At 38.4% G+C, this 17638-nt stretch overlaps 2 protein-coding genes across 3 annotated transcripts in view; both read right to left on the bottom strand.

The window, feature by feature from the left end:
- THSD1 (thrombospondin type 1 domain containing 1) overlaps window positions 1–4249 on the bottom strand; it is a 35704-nt gene extending 31455 nt beyond the window's left edge. The window contains exons 1-2 of one of the 2 annotated variants that reach the window (XM_036249975.1): window positions 4169–4249; window positions 971–1100 (exon numbers count right to left, since the gene is read on the bottom strand). In XM_036249975.1, coding sequence (XP_036105868.1) covers window positions 971–1028 — 58 coding nt within the window. In that variant the 5' untranslated portion in view covers window positions 1029–1100; window positions 4169–4249. The remainder of the gene's footprint in view (window positions 1–970; window positions 1101–4168) is intronic. The other variant, XM_036249974.1, reaches the window with a different exon arrangement.
- Window positions 4250–9067: 4818 nt separating this feature from the next.
- The window catches only part of VPS36 (vacuolar protein sorting 36 homolog), a 37889-nt gene continuing 29318 nt past the window's right edge, over window positions 9068–17638 (bottom strand). The window contains exons 10-13 of the mRNA XM_036249976.1: window positions 11784–11848; window positions 10893–10977; window positions 9631–9707; window positions 9068–9551 (exon numbers count right to left, since the gene is read on the bottom strand). Of these exons, the coding sequence (XP_036105869.1) occupies window positions 9458–9551; window positions 9631–9707; window positions 10893–10977; window positions 11784–11848 (321 nt within the window). The 3' untranslated portion in view covers window positions 9068–9457. The remainder of the gene's footprint in view (window positions 9552–9630; window positions 9708–10892; window positions 10978–11783; window positions 11849–17638) is intronic.

Here is a 17638-nt window from a genome sequence, read left to right as displayed (position 1 = left end):
TCTTTATTGATCACTATGAAGCCAGGGCACTTTTATGATTTTTTGTATAAGGCTGTTACATGCAGAGCAATCTGTTTTAAGTAGGGATAAATGACTTTAAAAGTAATAAATCCCAGAATGGATTTCCATACAAACTTGTTTAAATAAACTTTTTAAAAAAGAAATGACTGAGGAAGGAGATTTGCTGGACAAAATGACCAGTACACCCTCCAAGCCCATTTAACTGGCTGTGCCACCAATATTGTATGAACCAGGGTTCTCCTTCCCTTGGATCATAATTTTTTCATCAAAAGGAAAACAACTTCCACTCTCATACCATCAACTGCTTAGATGTTTATGAAATATTTGAAAATCATCAAAACTAGCATATTATTAAATCTATGGGTTCAGTAGTTGTGTATCTGAGAAATGAACTCAGTATTTCATTGAAACCACTGAATGAAGAAAACTAACATTACACACCTACTGTATGCTCAGGCCATTCAAGGTGTTTCAAATTCTTGACTTTATTTTACCATCACAACAACCCTGTGAAGTTAATATTATTGTTAAGGTTGAAAAGGATTAAAACTTTTATCTAAGGCATACAACTGGAAAGGACTGAAATTCAAATTGGTTCCAAAGATATTCTAGCTGCAAAACACTCCAGTCAAGTGAAATCTTATGTCAAACCCCAATGTATAAAACTTTTCATGTGTGTGTAACAGGTTTGTCTCCAATTTGTTAAATTGAAAGTGAGTTGTTTTTTATTATCTTTTTAAAGACTTAAAAATATATTTAAAGTGAAATTTGACTCAAGAATGCAGAGCCTTAAGAGAACCCAGGGTTGCAAGGATCACAGTCTAAAACGGACTGCACTGTAAACCCTGCCCTGCCTCATGCAGGGTCATCAACATCAATGTATTTATAACCTTCACAGTTATGTTTCTCCATTGATTCCTACCACGTTAAGTACACTCACAATACTCACCACAGTCACAGAGCACCACCAACAATAGATTTGAAAAGTCTTTCAACATTGGTTTCATTCTGATCAGCAAAATCCCAGGTCTTTGGTCTCCTCATGTCCTTTCTCACATCTAAATGGTGAATTTTTTTTTCTTTAATAAACACCTGAAATTAGAACCTCAGAAAAGTGATGAGATTCTCAAAATAGTAATCTTAATATGACAAAAACCATTCTAAGAAGTCAAACTTCCTAGGTGACACTGAAAAGAAAATAGAAAGGACACTAATTTTCACTGGGGAAATGATGTGTAACTACACACTTCCCTTTTGTTCCATCCTAGTCTACCTATTAAGAACATTCAGGATGCCCAACACCAAAATTATCCTTGCAGAACATCTTTGCAGCACATCCTTGAGTAAAAAATTGTTATTTGCTTAACTTCATTAAAACTAATAGCTAATCTTGATAATATATCTTCACATATTTATCTGCTTAGTAATTCACACTGATTTACTCAACTTTAGTAAATTTACTAAATTTTTGCCAAACTTTCAATTTGCATTGTGCTGTGTAGAAAGTCCTGCTTTGTTTCTACAGATGGGCATACTGTCTTTCTTGCACAATTAATTGCTTCATTTCTTAATGCCTAGGAACTATACCAAAACTATCAAACCTTTATAAAAGATAGCCAGAGAATTGCAATTAAATGTGAACTCCATGTGGCCCTGACTTCCCTTGTTTTGGACACTCTAAGGAGAAAACAGAGAGATAACAATTATCATTATCTGTCAGACTTCTAATACTTGTTGCTGCTGATATGCATCAGGAGACGGATGATTTCATTCAGTAATCTTCCCAGACCACCTAGAAGAGCAGGAAAGACCTTGCTGGCCTGTGCTTCAGAATGATTTGTGGGAGGAGGCACTCACTTTGATATAAAAAACTGTTAGACTATAGAATAAAATACAGGGCCTGTCCGGTTTGGCTCAGCAGTTAGAGCATCGGCCTGCGGTCCAGAGAGACCCAGGTTCGGTTCCGGCTAAGGGCACGTACCTCGGTTGCAGTTTGTCCCCAGCCCTGGTTGGGTCATGCGGGTGGCAGCCACTTGATGTGTCCCTTTCACGTTAATGTTTCTCTCTCTCTCTCCCCCTCCCACTCTGTCTGAACAAAAAATTGAAAAATGTTTTCGGGTGAGGATAAAAAAATAAATAAAATAAATAAATAAATAAAAACTGCATGAGTTTGCTTGTTTTTTAAAAAAAAAAAAAATAGAATACAGGGCATTTAAGTGACTTCGTTTTTTTTTTCACACTAGGATCTAGTAAAAGTGGGCTACTAAACATAGCCAAATACACATTAACTTAATGTTTATATTCCCAATATAAATATGCTGTCTATTCAAATTAAAGAGAAAATAATGGAATTAAAGGGAATGACTGAAATAATAAAAAATTCAATGGAGAGAAAACTGATGTGTCTCTATTAGCTTTCCTTTAGTGGGAGTTGGTTGAACAAAGGAAATACGTATTGCACTTCCTCAACGGAAAGCAGAGATTTAAAGTGTAATTATGCAGATGATTAGGACTCCCTTCCCTCCCCAACAAAAAAAGAAAGAAAAGAAAATTCAAGTTTGCTGGAATTAGGCACAGATTTGACCTAAATCCTTTTTTTGAACAAAAAAATCCTTTTTCTGATTCCAGAGCAGCTCGTGTAAACTTGGGCTGTGAAACTTGGCCAAAGACAGCAGAGGAGCATCATGTATCTCCTCAGCAAGCCAGCAACACTCAGTAACCAAAGTCAGAAGAAAGGAGCATCCCCAGTTCCCAAAAGTTGAAATGGCTTTTCCCAAATTGCTTGCTTCCCTGTTATAACTATTTTTAAAAGGAACTCCTACTTACAACTGATTTTGTAATTATAACACATTTTCCTCCTTAAGAAAATGACCAGAAAAACCTAGAATAGTTTAATAATCTATATTTAGAAGTGAATATACATATAAAATAAACCATCCTACCTGAAATCATAATACAGACTTTTTAAAAGAAATGCTGAATTTTTACTAGCTCAACCACTAATTTCAAGACTTGAACAGATCATCCCAAAATAAAATGAATTGCTGGGTAAAAAGTACTACATTAAAAAAAAAAAAAAAGATGATGACAGCATGCTTTTTTTTTTTTGGTTCCTTTGCTTGCTTAATTTATCTCAGCATGTTGTTCCCAATACAGTACTTGCTACTTACAATAATTGACTTGAAAATCATTCTGAGAAAATTAGAACTTAGGTATTTTTATACATATTTTTAAATACTTCTATATAGCTTTCACAAATTCTACAAATTCTGAATGTATCGATTAGAGTAGACAAAGTTGTGAATATTTTCATTGTCTAATGGTATCACAGCAAGAGGATTCCATGTTTTTGGTGAAACCAGCTACGATAAACCCTTAGTGTCTTTGTAGTTGGAGAAAAAGAATGAATTACACTAAAGGCCAGGGGACCTTATTAAAAAATAAAGGGGAAAAGAAAAAGAAGCAAAGTGATTTTATCCCTTCTGGTAAACCTTTACACGCTCGCGTGTGTATACATGTAATAATAGTATTTATTAGGAGGCTAGCCCTGATTCCAGAGCAGCTCGTGTAAACTGGCTTTATTTATATATTCAGTCCCGTCGGTTCAGCCCGGGTCCCACCCATTGGATGCAGCTTGTCCGGAAAGCTGTGCACCCCCTACATCCATACTCAGCTTTCCAAAGGCCCGCAAGGCAAGTTCATGCTTGCAAATCTAGCCCTGCCTGTGTGGCCAGAGAAGGCGCTCTTAAAATGAGGACTATTTTGAAACGTTTATATTTCAGTCTTATATCCCAGAAAGGATTTCTTTTGGGAAAAAGAGCTAATTTGTTCTGAAACGCTCGTACCCTAAGACGCTGTTCTTCAAGGGTCCCAACTACTCGGACTTGCCGGTCTACGGTCAGCCTGTCCCTCGGCAACACCTGCGCCACGGGAGAACCTGGTTCTGGTTCAAGTCCGGACTCGGAGATTTAGAGCGTGCCACCGTGGGGCGGAGGCTGAGCACCAAGTACTGAGGGACGGCGACTGGGTACGTCAAGGGTCTGGCACCTTCTACCTGCGCTTTCCAGCTGCGGGGAGGGTGGAGGCGCGAGTCCGGGAAGCCCCTGCGGCACAGGAGCGCCTGCCGGGTCGCAGAGGCTCTACTTACCTCCCGTCACCGGCGGGAGCAGCGGCCCGGGCCGGGGCCCGGGCGAGCGTGGTGGCGAGAGAAGCTGCGGCGAGAAGCCTCAGGGCCTGCGAGGCGGCGCACCAGCATACCGTCCCGGACTGCGCGCCCGCACCCTGCGCTCGCCAACCACAGCCCCACCCGGACCCGCCCCGACTGCGCGGGTGGGGAGCACTCCGAGGGCGGGGCCCTGCGCGAGCCCACAAGGCCCGCCCCCGTGCCCTGGGCAGCGCATCCTTTCCTGCCTGCACCCGGCTGGCCCTCTGGGGACAGGAAACAGCCCAGGAAACGCTAACGGAGCGGCCAGGGCTAGCGGGAGGGGGCGCAGACCCACCCCACCCCCAACGCATGCACAAACACACCCTTAGCCCGCAGGCAGGACCCGGGTTTTAAGGGTGAGCCAGCAGTCTCTTGACATTTCAAATTTAATCACTTCTCTTCTGGGTCATTTTCTTCTGAGGGGAACACAAAGTAAGCCACTGAAGTGACAAAACTGGTGAGTTGTAAACATGGTTTCCCTGACATACTTCGTTTCCCACATGTCATGGAAGTTTCAAAAGAAAACAGTTCAGGTAAGGTGCATAATCGTTTTTCTTTCTCAGGAGCCAGGATTGGTTATTTAATTAATTTTAAAATAACATTTTAGTTCAGCTGATGTGGCTCAGTGGTTGAGCTCCTCCCATGGACCAAAAGGTCGCAGGTTCCATTCAGGTCAGGGCACATGCCTGGGTTTCGTTCTCCATCCCCAGTAGGGGGCGTGCAGGAAGAAGCCAATAAATGCTTCTCTCTAATCAATGTTTCTATCTTCCTCTCCCTTCCTCTCTCTAAAAAAAAAATCAATAAAATATATTTGTAAATAACATTTTAAAAACTCTAATCTGCAGGTTCAGATCTTTTCAAAATAATATGAGAGGATAGAATTCCACCTTGCTTAATTAACAGTTTGTAGTTATTTTTGAGTACACTACAATGTACAACACCGTTTACATTTGCATTTCTTTTACACAAAATATACCATGTAGCACACAAAACTAATATGGTAATAGAAATCACAACATTAGCAGTGGCCTCTGGGGAGCAAGGTGATTGGAGAGCAACCAGGGAACTTTTTGGGATGACAGATAAATTCTACCGGTTAGAGTGTATGTTACATGAATTATGCATTTGTCAAAACTTATCCAAATTAAGATCTGTGTATTGCACTACTTGTAAATTTTACCTCAATTTTTAAAACTCTTATAAAACAGCATTCACAGCTCCTGAATCCATCACTTAGTCTTTTAAAAGGTAGCACAATTATTCAATTACCAGAATTATCAGAGGTTGTCAGAGGTACCATATTTGGTAAGTAATAATCTTGTCAAACAACTAATTCTAGTAATACCAATGAAATCCACCCAAAATTTCAAAAAAGGCTTTAAGGCCATCATTCAATATCACTGCCAGTAGAATTACCTAGCCCAATATCCATTCAACTCAAGTTAGGATTCCTTTTCAACTACACGCCACAGTCCCTGGCATTTTCACCTTTGAAAGCAAAAGCTCAATAGTAAGATTGGGCTTTGCAGTCAGGTAGAGCTCAGATGAATTCCAGCCCTGTCTTCGTAACCTTGGGCAAATGACAGTCCCTCCTTTCTTCCGCTGTAAAAGGCACACACTTCATTCCATCTCTGATTAAGTTTGCTCACATGTCCATTTCCCCAAGTAGGCCACCCTCTTAAGGGCAGGAGCTGTATCTTACTCACTTTTGTATCCCATCCCACCCCACCACCACCAGTGGCCTCACACTAAGTTGGTATATATTAAAATGTTGGTTTTTTTTTTAACTGAATTGAATGGGAGATAAAGTGAAGTCAAATTTTAATAGATAAAAACATCAGAGTTCATTCATTCAATAAATATTTACTGAGTGTTTACTGTGTGCCAGGCCCTGTTGTAGGTTCTGAGGCTATGTCTATGAGCAAACCAGATAAAAATCTCTGCCCCTGTGGAGCTTATACTCTAAATCTATTATAAGGGATGGGATTAACAATAAATTTATGTAAATTTAATCATACCTATCAGGAAAAAAAGAGACACACACATTTAAATAGTTTAATTATTGGTGCTAGAAAAGTCTACTGTTGATATGTAGTTTTTATTATATATTGTACTTACTATATTCATAAAATATTCATACCCATGTATCACTACAGGGATTCTAATGTAAGACTATATGTAGAACTTTGTTGGCAATTTAAGAGATTTTCAAGGATCATTTTGAGCATGTTCGAGTTCATACTTAGGCACAGTCTTTAAAATCTAACCATCTTGCAAGATGTGACTCTACTACTCCAAAATGAAAACTCTGAGATTGTTGGACAAAGGAGAACCATTGTAAGTAGTTCAGCATGAGAATAATGACATGATGAATCCATATTTGGTCATATCAATCTGGTATCAGGGAACACAATATAGTACATTCATATCAATACATAAAGTCAATCAACAGTGGAATTCACATCAAGAATTTTTTTTTAAGTTCATGAGCCATTTGCCATTTTTTTAAACAACTAAAATAGTAAGAGCTTGAAGTCATAAATAGTTATAATCAACTCTTGATTATAAATCTAAAAACAAATTGTAACATACCAACTTATTCTGATTAAAGGTTTATCATTTTCATATAGTTTTCAAAGAGTATTTAAAAAGACACCAAGATAAGAAAAATCATTTTTAAATTTTGCAATAACTTTATATATATTAATACCCATCACTGAACCCTGAAAACATTCTTCACTTTTACAATGTAAAAAACTTTTAGGACAGTATGTGACTAGAAATATTCCATTACCATAAAGCTACGAAGAGATTAATGCTCCTAAGAGCCAAGTTAGGAAAGCAAAAACATAATTATATCAATGATAAGCACCAAGACAGAACTTTTTTGCACTTAGGACCTGACTGGTTGTATTTAAACATAACCTCTATCAATAGAGGATCAAAATAAACACCTTACTTGACAAAAAAACAAAACAACACACAACAAATAGATATACTGAGGTCTGGAAAATGTGAAGAATGCCCAATTTAAAAATAAAACAATGAAAGCAATCACTTGTTTTATAATAAATATTTTTTGCAAAATATATTCATATGTCTCTTTACTGCCTCTTTAGTTCATTTCATTACAATTCAGATTGCTCCATTTTTGTTAATGTGTTGCCAAACTAATGTAAATACATGTGCTGAATTATGGGTGTTTGCTGTAAGGAATCCACACCATTAGAGCTAGATCCCAGTAGCTCAACAATCTTAGTTGTGCAGCCCAGAGAGGAATGACATACAAAGAAGCTTACACAGTGGCCTGAAAGAGTTGGGCAGTCAGACACTAAATTCCCCCCAGAACAAACCTGAGGCTGAGCAATGTGGGAACTAGGGGATCTGTGGTCACAATGTAGAATCAGTGACAGGTTTGGAAAATGAAGACTAAGGCAGGATGCCTCAGGCACAACATTCCCGAGACATCGGAGGATGTAAAGCTGTGACAGCCAATTTTCCTGGAGGGATCGGGGACTGAATCGCTGCACTTAGAGGGTCTGCAACTGAGGATCCCTGCAACTTTCCCAAAAAGCACCTGAGGCACCTCTGGCAGTAGCACTCACCTCTCTCAGTGAGAACATCTTAGGGACACCCAGAGTGTGAACCTGGGTGTTGTCTCCTCCTGGTCTCAGTGGTTCCCTCAACACAGATACTATCCCCTCTGGAGGCCTGGCCAGAAATCATCACTGCCTTCCACTTATCACTCAGCCTCAGAAAGAAGGCCTCTGTGCCTATGGGGTCCCTGAGTTTGAGGTAATTCCAGCATACTGTATGCTATATAGCAGGAACATATGAAGTCAGGGAGTCCACTTTAACACACAAGCTATCTAAATTCAGTATTCACCAGTTTTTGTTACCTCAGTAATACTTTTTAGCAGGAAAGTTTCTCCACACAACTTATCGTATGTGGGGTAAAGAAAAAATATTGCTAGAATATGATAGAAATATTTTAAAAGTTTAGTGTGAAACTCCTTGAGGGAAGGAAAAAAAGACATACTACTTTTCTACTTCTATGTTCCCATCCTTGGCTTTGAGGTCAATGAGCACCAAGGTTCCTAAGCTAGTTCAAGGTTCTCCCAGCCCCTCCACCCACACACAATCCTAGGGAATTCCTGAGCCATCTACTTCTCAAATTTGTAATCATATCTCTGGGCATGTCTATGCAGCTCTTTAATTCAGTTTCAAGAACCACAGCAGTTTTTAAACAAAATGACATAGTTGCATTCTTTAAATGCCAGGCATGAAATCATTACTTAAAAAAAAACGAATCAGATAATATATACGTGAGTCAAATACAACTCTCTCCTTTTTTAAGGTGCTTTATTTGGTCTGCTGAAGACATGTTATGACTGCTTCTAAAGAAAAGCCCTTAGAAGGAGCCTCCTGTGTTGTCCTTGCCAACCTAGCTCAGGTTAAAGCGCCGGTCCACAGGCCAAAGAGCTGCAAGTTCAGTTTCCGGTCAAGGGTGTGTACCTCGGTTGCAGGTTTGATCCCCAACCCCGCTCAGGGTCATGGAAGAGGCAACCCATTGATGTGTCTCTCTCACATCGATGTTTTTCTCTCTCTATCTCTCCCTTACTCCCCCCTTCCCACTCTATCTAAAAAAAAAAAAATCAATAGAAAAATATCCTCAGGTGAGGATTAAAAAAAAAAGGAGCCTCCTATGGCACTCCGCAGTTTGATATTTTGTTCCAATGTTGCCAGGTTCTTCAACTACACTGTACATAGGGCTTGCTTCATGAAAACCCCCCAGAATGGGCACATTAGACACAGAATAAAACTTCATTTACTTATAATTCAGTGAATTTTTAGTCACACAAAAATAATGACCTAACTTGTTTAAATATGCAACTCCTCTTTTCCTTCCCCCATGAACTAAATTCCTTTCTTAAAATGGTTAGATTTGATGATCAAGTTAAAATCCACCATATTTCAAGTTAAACTATGAGGACAGAATCAACTGTAGCATGATTTCAAATTCACATTGGCATTCGTTTTTCTGTATGTTCCTACATTTGTCCTAAATCAATTTCCTACCCCATAACATTAGGAAGAAATTAAAAGAGTGTTATATTATACTGCAACGTTCCAGTGAATTCAGTTTATCAGAGTTTACTCTTAGCTCAATATCATACAACTTCTCCATAATGCAAGTATATGGATAAGAGGAATTTCAAATACAAAAAACCTTTAGCTCTGTGACATAAATAAATTTGGGTAAAACCGCAAGCCTTCCACTGAGTCGTCTCGGCAAAGATGGCCCATCTTCTCTGCAAGAAGCAACCTAGAAATCAAGGGAGAAAACCACTATCACCTGTCCATTCAGAAACACAAGTTGTAACGAAGAGCAAGACCTTACTTACCTTTCTTTAGCCAGGAGGACAGACATTCCCACCAGCTTGGCAAACTCTTCTGATGTTAGGGATCCCTTTTCTGAAACCTAACAGAAACACATAGCAGAATAAAATGTCATAATTTAGACCGCTAGGTACTATCCAAGAGAGAATGTCTATTAGTTATACTCAGGAAATAGTTTACTGAATTATCTACTAAAATCCAAAGAAAATTCACTATAGAACTAAGTATTCTTCTGTTTAATTGTACAAAAGCTAAAACCCAGACCAAATAAAGGCTAAAATATCACAAAACACCTATAATAAAGGCACTGCACTACAGTCTAAAAAACACTCTGATATACTGAAAAGGAACACAGAACAAATTCTAATTGAATTCATATTACATGATCCAGTGAAGAACATTTATGTATAGGTTTAGTTTAAAATATGTAGTCAAAATATCTTTAGACTTGGGTTTTTTCATCTAGTTTAAAATGAAAAGTATAATAAATGTAAGTTATTCAAATTATACAGGCTCAACATAGAGGCTATGAAGGCAGTAATATTTCAAGTACCCTAATAAGTAAATATCAGTTTGGTCATAAAAACTAAACTGCATTAACTAAGCTACATTGCTTTTCATATTTTTTGAAACAGTTCTTTCATAAAACAACTTTTGATGTTTGTAATGCTACTTATATAGCTGTTAATGAAAGTAAAAGTTCTATCAGGGAAAACCTTTCTGATTAACTAAGTTAAAAACCTGTTCTCGCCCTGGCCAGTTTGCTCAGTGGTTAGAGCGTCAGCCTGCAGTCCAGAGAGACCCAGGTTCGGTTCCCGCTAAGGGCACGTACCTCGGTTGCAATTTATTCCTGGCCCTGGATGGGTCATGCGGGAGGCAGCCACTCGATGTGTCCCTTTCACGTCAATGTTTCTTTCTCTCCCCCCCCCCCACTCTATCTGAACAAAAAAATGGAAAAAGTATCCTCGGGTGAGGATTACAAAAAAACAAAACCTGTTCTCAAGACTGAGCATAAAACAAAAAGAAAGCACTTCATTAATCCCAACTCTCCTTTCTATAAGATGTTTTGAGTGTTAGTACGTTTCAAAAAGCTTTCCAAGAATAACTTTGATTTATTCATTGTTAATGATAAACCATTTTTAACTGGGCCAACAAACATTACTTTATAGTAAACTTAAGTCCAAAAGGAAATCCTGTTTCTCAAGCTGCTAGGCACTCGGGTCCTCAGGGCAAGCCCTAACGACCGGAGGAAACTGGGTTCACATACTGTCTCCAAGGCTGAGGCCACCATTTCCTCTTCCTTGTGGGACTGGAGCTCAATGACCATGACGCCACTGTCAAAAACTCGGAGCCTAAAATCCGCAGATGGGAGAAAAAAAGCTGTGAATATCTAGGATCTTCAACCACTGAGGAGGCACAAATATTTTTTACCTTCTTTTATGCCCAGGTATGAAGGCAATATTAACACAAAACATCATTTAAAACTTAACTAATCACAAGCAACTATGGCATAACTATAAAGCTCATGAATAAACTATAATCTAAATACTAAAAAAACACATATTTCTATACATGTGTCTGGCTACTTATTTTTCAATTACACTTTTTCAATCACAGATGACATTCAATATTATTTTATTTTCGTCTCAGGTGTTCAATACAGTGAGTGATTAGACAATTATATAATTTGTGAAGTCATTACTTGACAATTCTAGCACCAACCCGGCACTATACATAGTTATTACAATATTATGCACAATGTAGTACATCTCTGACTGGCTAGTTTTTTTTAAACCTGAGGATAAGGAAAATGTAATTCACAGTTAAACATCTGTACTTGTAAGTCTTCAGAAACAAACACAAAATGTCTAAGGGAAGAGGGGCTAGTAACCCTGACCTCACGAGAGGAGCCCACATTCTTGTCTCACTGCCCCAAAACAGCAAGAGTTGGACTATTACACCAACCAGGCCATGCACAGGATGGAAGCCAGAATGGCAGAGGTGCTTGTGGTGCCAAGTGAATTCTGTTAACAACTAATTTGAAGAGGGGCAAAATGTTAGCTCACCCCACAGGATGGCAGACCTGGAAGGGCTTTCCTGTCTAATTTTTGCAGAGCAGGGGCTATACTTGGCAAACTTGCAGCAGAGGTTCTCTTACCTGAGAGGTAATTTCAGGGCTTCCAGCATCTTGCATGCATTCACTAAATCTTCTGGTGAGAGCAACTAATTGAGGAAAAAGTCCAGTTTACATTGCAAATTAATAGAGTGATGCTATATAAATATAGAGAACGCTAAAACAGAAGAGGAAATTTTAAAAGTATCATTTATCAAAGATTTTAGGGGACTTAATTACTATAAGGCAAAAAAATGAACAAAGAACCAAAACTTCTATTCATTAAAACACTCCTACCCAACAGAAACCAAATGGAAGTCATACACGTAATTTATTTTTATCATTATTTAAAAATTTGTTGAACAGACCCAAAATGTTGGTGGAGTGAATGGAAGCTACAAAGACCATCTCCCAGGACCAAACTTGAATTACAACTAAAATAAAGACAAATTGTCAGGAAAAAGCAACAGAAAAGCAGCTTGTGAGGACCATATAACCAGGGACACTGAATCGATCCTGGTAGGAATGCGGAGGCGACAGATGGGGGTTGGAAGCCAACGGACAGCAGCAGCATTAGCTGTGAGCAGTGCCCTCAGGTTAAACTCCTAAGCGGCTCCACAGCCCACAGCCGGAAAGACGCTAATATAGTCATAGCCACTCACCTTGGGCTCCAGCAGAGGGAGGGCGAAGTGGACTGGAACTGTGTGGGGACACTCAGGATTTGGACGGTGCTCAGAGCTTTTACTGAGTTGCAACCACACAGGACGAAAAGGCCATCTTACACCTTCCCAGGGCTCTAGGAAAAGGTGGTGGCCCCCCCTCAGAGATTCAACCCCACCCAGGTGGGCCATTGAAATGGGGGCTCGTTAACAACCAGCATCTGACCCACGCTCAGGAAATCCCCTTACACTGAGCACTTGAGGGAGTTTATCATTCAACTGAGTACCCAAGGCTCTTCAAGTAACCGCTACTGATAGCCTCCAGGCAAAAAGTTAGAGGATAACTGAACAATTCCTGGGCTAGCAATTCTAACCAGGAAAGTAAGACTTGACAGTGCAGTTTAACGTGAGTCCTCCCTCACTCATTCAAACCCAGGAGAGGGAGCCACAAAGAGCAGAACACCAACACCCACAGGAAAAATTTGGCAGGCTCCAAAGCCCACTGTGATAGCCAAAATGGTAAAACAAACAAACAAAACAGAATGAAAGAACAAGAGACCTCTACCGAAGATGACATAAATGAGGAGCAGTTATGCAAGTTAACAAAGCTAAAATTCAGAACCATGATGTTGAGGAAGCTCAACAGCATGAGTAAGGACATCAACACCATGAGTAAAGACATAGAAATGTTAAAAGTCAACCAGTTGGAAAATTAAAAACCACCAAGAAGAAATTAAGAATTACATAGCAGAAATAAGAAACACATTGGAAGGTATAAAAAGCAGACTTCAGGAAGCTGAGGACCGAACCAGTGAATTAAAAGACAGGGTAGAAAAAAGATCAACAAATCAGGAAACCAAAAGGAAAAAAAAACAATTAAAAAACAGGAAGGCAGCTTAAGAGAATTGTGGGACAACTAAAAACGTAATAGCATTCGCATCATAGGAGTCCCCAAAGAGGAAAAAAATGGGCAAGGGTTACAGAATATATTTGAAGAAATAGTGACGGAAAAATTTCCTAATTTGGTGAAGGAAAAAGGCATTCAAGTTCAAGTAGCACAGAAAATCCCAAGTAAGAAGAACCCAAACAGGCCCACACCAAGACACATAGTAATTAAAATGCCAAATATTAAAGACAGAGAATCCTAAAAGCAGCAAGAGATAAGTAATAGGTTACTGACAAAGGAAACCCCATAAGGCTCTCATCGGACTGCTCAACAGACACACACCACACCAGAAGAGAATGGCATGAAGTAATCAAGGTCATGAAAAACAAGGATCTAAATCCAAGATTACTCTACCCAGCCAGGCTATCATTCAAAATAGAAGGTCAAATAAAGAGCTTTCCAGGCAAAAAAAAAAGAAGAAAAAAAAAGGCTAAGGGAATACATTAGCAGCAAACAAGCACTGCAAGAAATGTTAAAAAGACTGCTATAATTAGTAGAAGAAATAGTAAGAAAATTATAACCACACTAAACAAAAATGGCAATAAAAAAGTACATATCAATAATCACCTTAAATGTAAATGGACTGAATGCTCCAATAAAAAGACACAGAGTAGCTGATTGTATAACAAAGCATGACTCATCTATATGTTGTTTACAAGAGACCCACCTCACAACAAAAGACTCATATAGGTTGAAAGTGAAGGGATGGAAAAAAAATCTTCCAAGCAAATGGAAAGGAAAAAACAAGCTGGGGTAGCAATACTCCTATCTGATCAAATAGATTTCAAAATGAACGCCATAACAAGAGACAAAGAAGGCAACTATATAATATTGAAAGACTCTATTCAACAGGAAGATATAATCTTGATAAACATATATGGACCTAATATAGGAGCACCAAATATATTAAAAATCTTCTGGAGAACTTCAAAGGAGAAATCAACAGAAATACAATCATAGCAGGGGATTTCAACACCCCACTGACATCACTGAATAGATCCTCTAGACAAAAAATTAGCAAGGAAACAGAGACTCTAAATGAAGCACTAGACTAAATGGACTTAATAGATATCTACAGAGAATTACACCCCAAAACTAGAGAATTCACATTCTTCTCAAGTACACATGGGACATTCTCAAAGATAGACTACATGATAGGACATAAACTAAATGCCTACAAGTTCAAGAAGACTGAAATCGTATCAAGCATCTTCTCAGATCACAATGGCATGAAACTAGAAATCAACTGCCAGAAGAACATGCAAAGACATTGGAACACATGGAGGCTAAATAGCATGTTATTAAACAATGAATGGGTTACCGAGGAGATCAAGGAAGAAATTAAAAAAAACTTCCTATAAACCAATAAAAATGAACACACAACAACACAAAAACTATGGGACGCAGCAAAAGGAGTTCTGAGAGGGACGTTCATAGCACTACAGGCCTACCTCAAGAAACAAGAAAAATTTCTAATACTCTATCTAACCTCACAACTTCAAGAATTAGAAAGCAAGCAAACAAAAACAAAAAAACACCAGAGCAAGCAGAAGGAAGGAAATAGTAAAGATCAGAGCAGAAATAAATGAAATAAAGATCAAAAAAAAATTGAAAGGATCAAGAAACAAAGAGCTGCTTTTTCCAAAAAATACACAAGATTGATGGACCCTAAGCTAGACTCACCAAGAAACAGAGAGAGAGAACCCAAATACACAAAATCAGAAATGAAAGAGGGGAAGTAACAACTGACACCACAGAAATAAAAAAGATCTTTAACAACTACTATGAATAATTATATGGTAACAAATTCGACAATCTAAGCGAAATAGACAACTTTATAGAAACACACAGTCTCCCAAAACTGGACTGGGAAGGGATAGAAAATTTGAACAGACCAATAACAACTAAGGAAATTGAAGATGTAATCAAGACTCTCCTGGCAAACAAAAACCCAGGCCCGGATGGCTTCACGGGGGAGTTTTACCGAACATTGAAAAAAGAACTAACACCCATTCTCCTCAAACTATTTCAAAAACTTCAAGAAGGAAGACTTCCAAAGTCGTTCTATGAGGCCAACATAATTCTAATTCCAAAACCAGAAAAAAAACACTACAAAGAAAGAAAACTACAGGCCAATACCCCTGATGAACATAGATGCCAAAATCCTGAACAAAATACTAGCAAATCGAATCCAGCAATACATCAAAAAAATTATTCACCATGACCACGTGGGATTCATCCCAGGGATGCAAGTCTGGTACAATATTTGCAAATCAATAAATGTGATACACCACATAAATAAAATGAAGAGGAAAAACCACATGATCATATAAATAGATGCTCAAAAAGCATTTGACAAAATCCAGCATCCATTTCTGATAAAAACACTCAGCAATGTGGGAATAGAGTGATCATATCTTGACATAATAAAGGCTATGTATGAAAGACCTACAGCCAACATCTTACTCGACGAGCAGAAACTAAAACCATTTCCCTTAAGAACAGGAATAAGACAGGGATGCCCACTTTCACCACTCTTATTTAACACAGTACTGGAAGTCAGCCACAGCAATCGGAAATGAGGAAAAAATAAAAGGGATCCAAATTGGAAAGGAGGAAGTGAAACTGTCATTATTTGCAGATGATATGATATTATACATAGAAAACCTTAAAGACTCCATCAAAAATCTACTGGACTTAATAAATGCATTTAGCAAAGTAGCAGGATACAAAATTAACGTCAAGAAATCGACAGCATTCTTATACACCAATAATAAACTCACAGAAAGAGAAACTGAAACAACAATCCCATTTACCATCGTGGCAAAAAATTAAGATACCTAGGAATAAACTTAACCAAAAAAGTAAAGGTCCTATTTGCAGAAAACTACAGAACATTGAAAAAAGAAACAGAGGAAGATACAAAAATATGGGAGCACATTCCTTCTGCATGAATTGGAAGAATTAACATCATTAAAATGTCCATATTACCCAAAGCAATCTATAGATTCTATGCAATCCCCATCAAAATACCAACAACATATTTCACAGTACAAGAAGAAATACTTCAAAAGTTCATATGGAACTAAAAAAGATCCCGAATAGCCTTAGCAATCTTGAAAAAGAAGGACAAAGTACGTGGGATCACAATACCAGATATCAGGTTATAGTACAAAGTGACTGTAATTGAAACAGCCTGGTACTGGCACAAGAACAGGCTTATAAACCAGTGGGACAGAACAGAGAACCCAGAAATGGACCCAAGACATTATGCTCAATTAATATTTCACAAAGGAGGCAAGAACATACAATGGAGTAAAGACAGCCTCTTTAATAAATGATGTTGGGAAAATTGGACAGCTTCATGCAAAAAAATGAAACGAAAACATCAACTTACACCATACACAAAAATAAACTCAAAATGGATAAAAGACTTACATGTGACCCATGAATCCATAAAAATTCTAGAAGAAAATGTAGGCAACAAAATTTCGGACCTCATAGGCAGCACAATTTTCACTGATACATCACGTAAGGCAACAGAAAAAAGGAGAAACATGGGGACACATCAAACTCAAAAGCTTCTGCACAGCAAAAAAACATTTAAATGGAAAGGCAACCCACTGTATGGAAGAACATCATTGCCAATGATACATCAGATAAGGGGTTAATTTCCAAAATATATAGACTACTCATATAACTCAACAAAAGGAAGACAAAGAACACAATTAAAAATGGGCAGAGGAGCTGAACAGACCCTCTCCAAACAGGACATACAAATGGCCAAGAGACATATGAAGAAATGCTCAACATCACTAATCATCAGAGAGATGTAAATTAAAACAACAATGAGGTATCACCTCACACCTGTCAGAATGGCCGCCATCAACAAATCATCAAACAAGTGTTGGTGAGGGTGTGGAGAAAAGGGGACTCTAGTATACTGCTGGTGGAAATGCAGACTGGTGCAGCCACTATGGAAAACAATATGGTGTTACCTCAAAAAATTAAAAATTGAACTTCCATTTGACCCAGTGATACCATTCTAGGAATATACCCTAAGAAGCCTGAAACACCAATCAGAAAGAATATATGTACCCCCATGTTCATATCAGCCCTATTTATAATAGCTAAGATCTGGAAACAGCCCAAATGTTCATCAGTAGACGAATGGATAAAAAAGCTGTGGTACCTATACACAATGGAGTACTATGCAGCTGTAAGAAAGACAGATCTCTTATCTTTTGAGGTGACATGGAGGGACCTGGAAAGTATTATCCTAAGCAAAACAAGCC

The sequence above is a fragment of the Molossus molossus genome, unplaced genomic scaffold, assembly GCF_014108415.1.
Source record: "Molossus molossus isolate mMolMol1 unplaced genomic scaffold, mMolMol1.p scaffold_m16_p_9, whole genome shotgun sequence".
Taxonomy (NCBI): Eukaryota; Metazoa; Chordata; class Mammalia; order Chiroptera; family Molossidae; genus Molossus; species Molossus molossus.
Note: the sequence above shows the minus strand (reverse complement) of the source record. Positions and strands in the feature narration are given on the sequence as shown.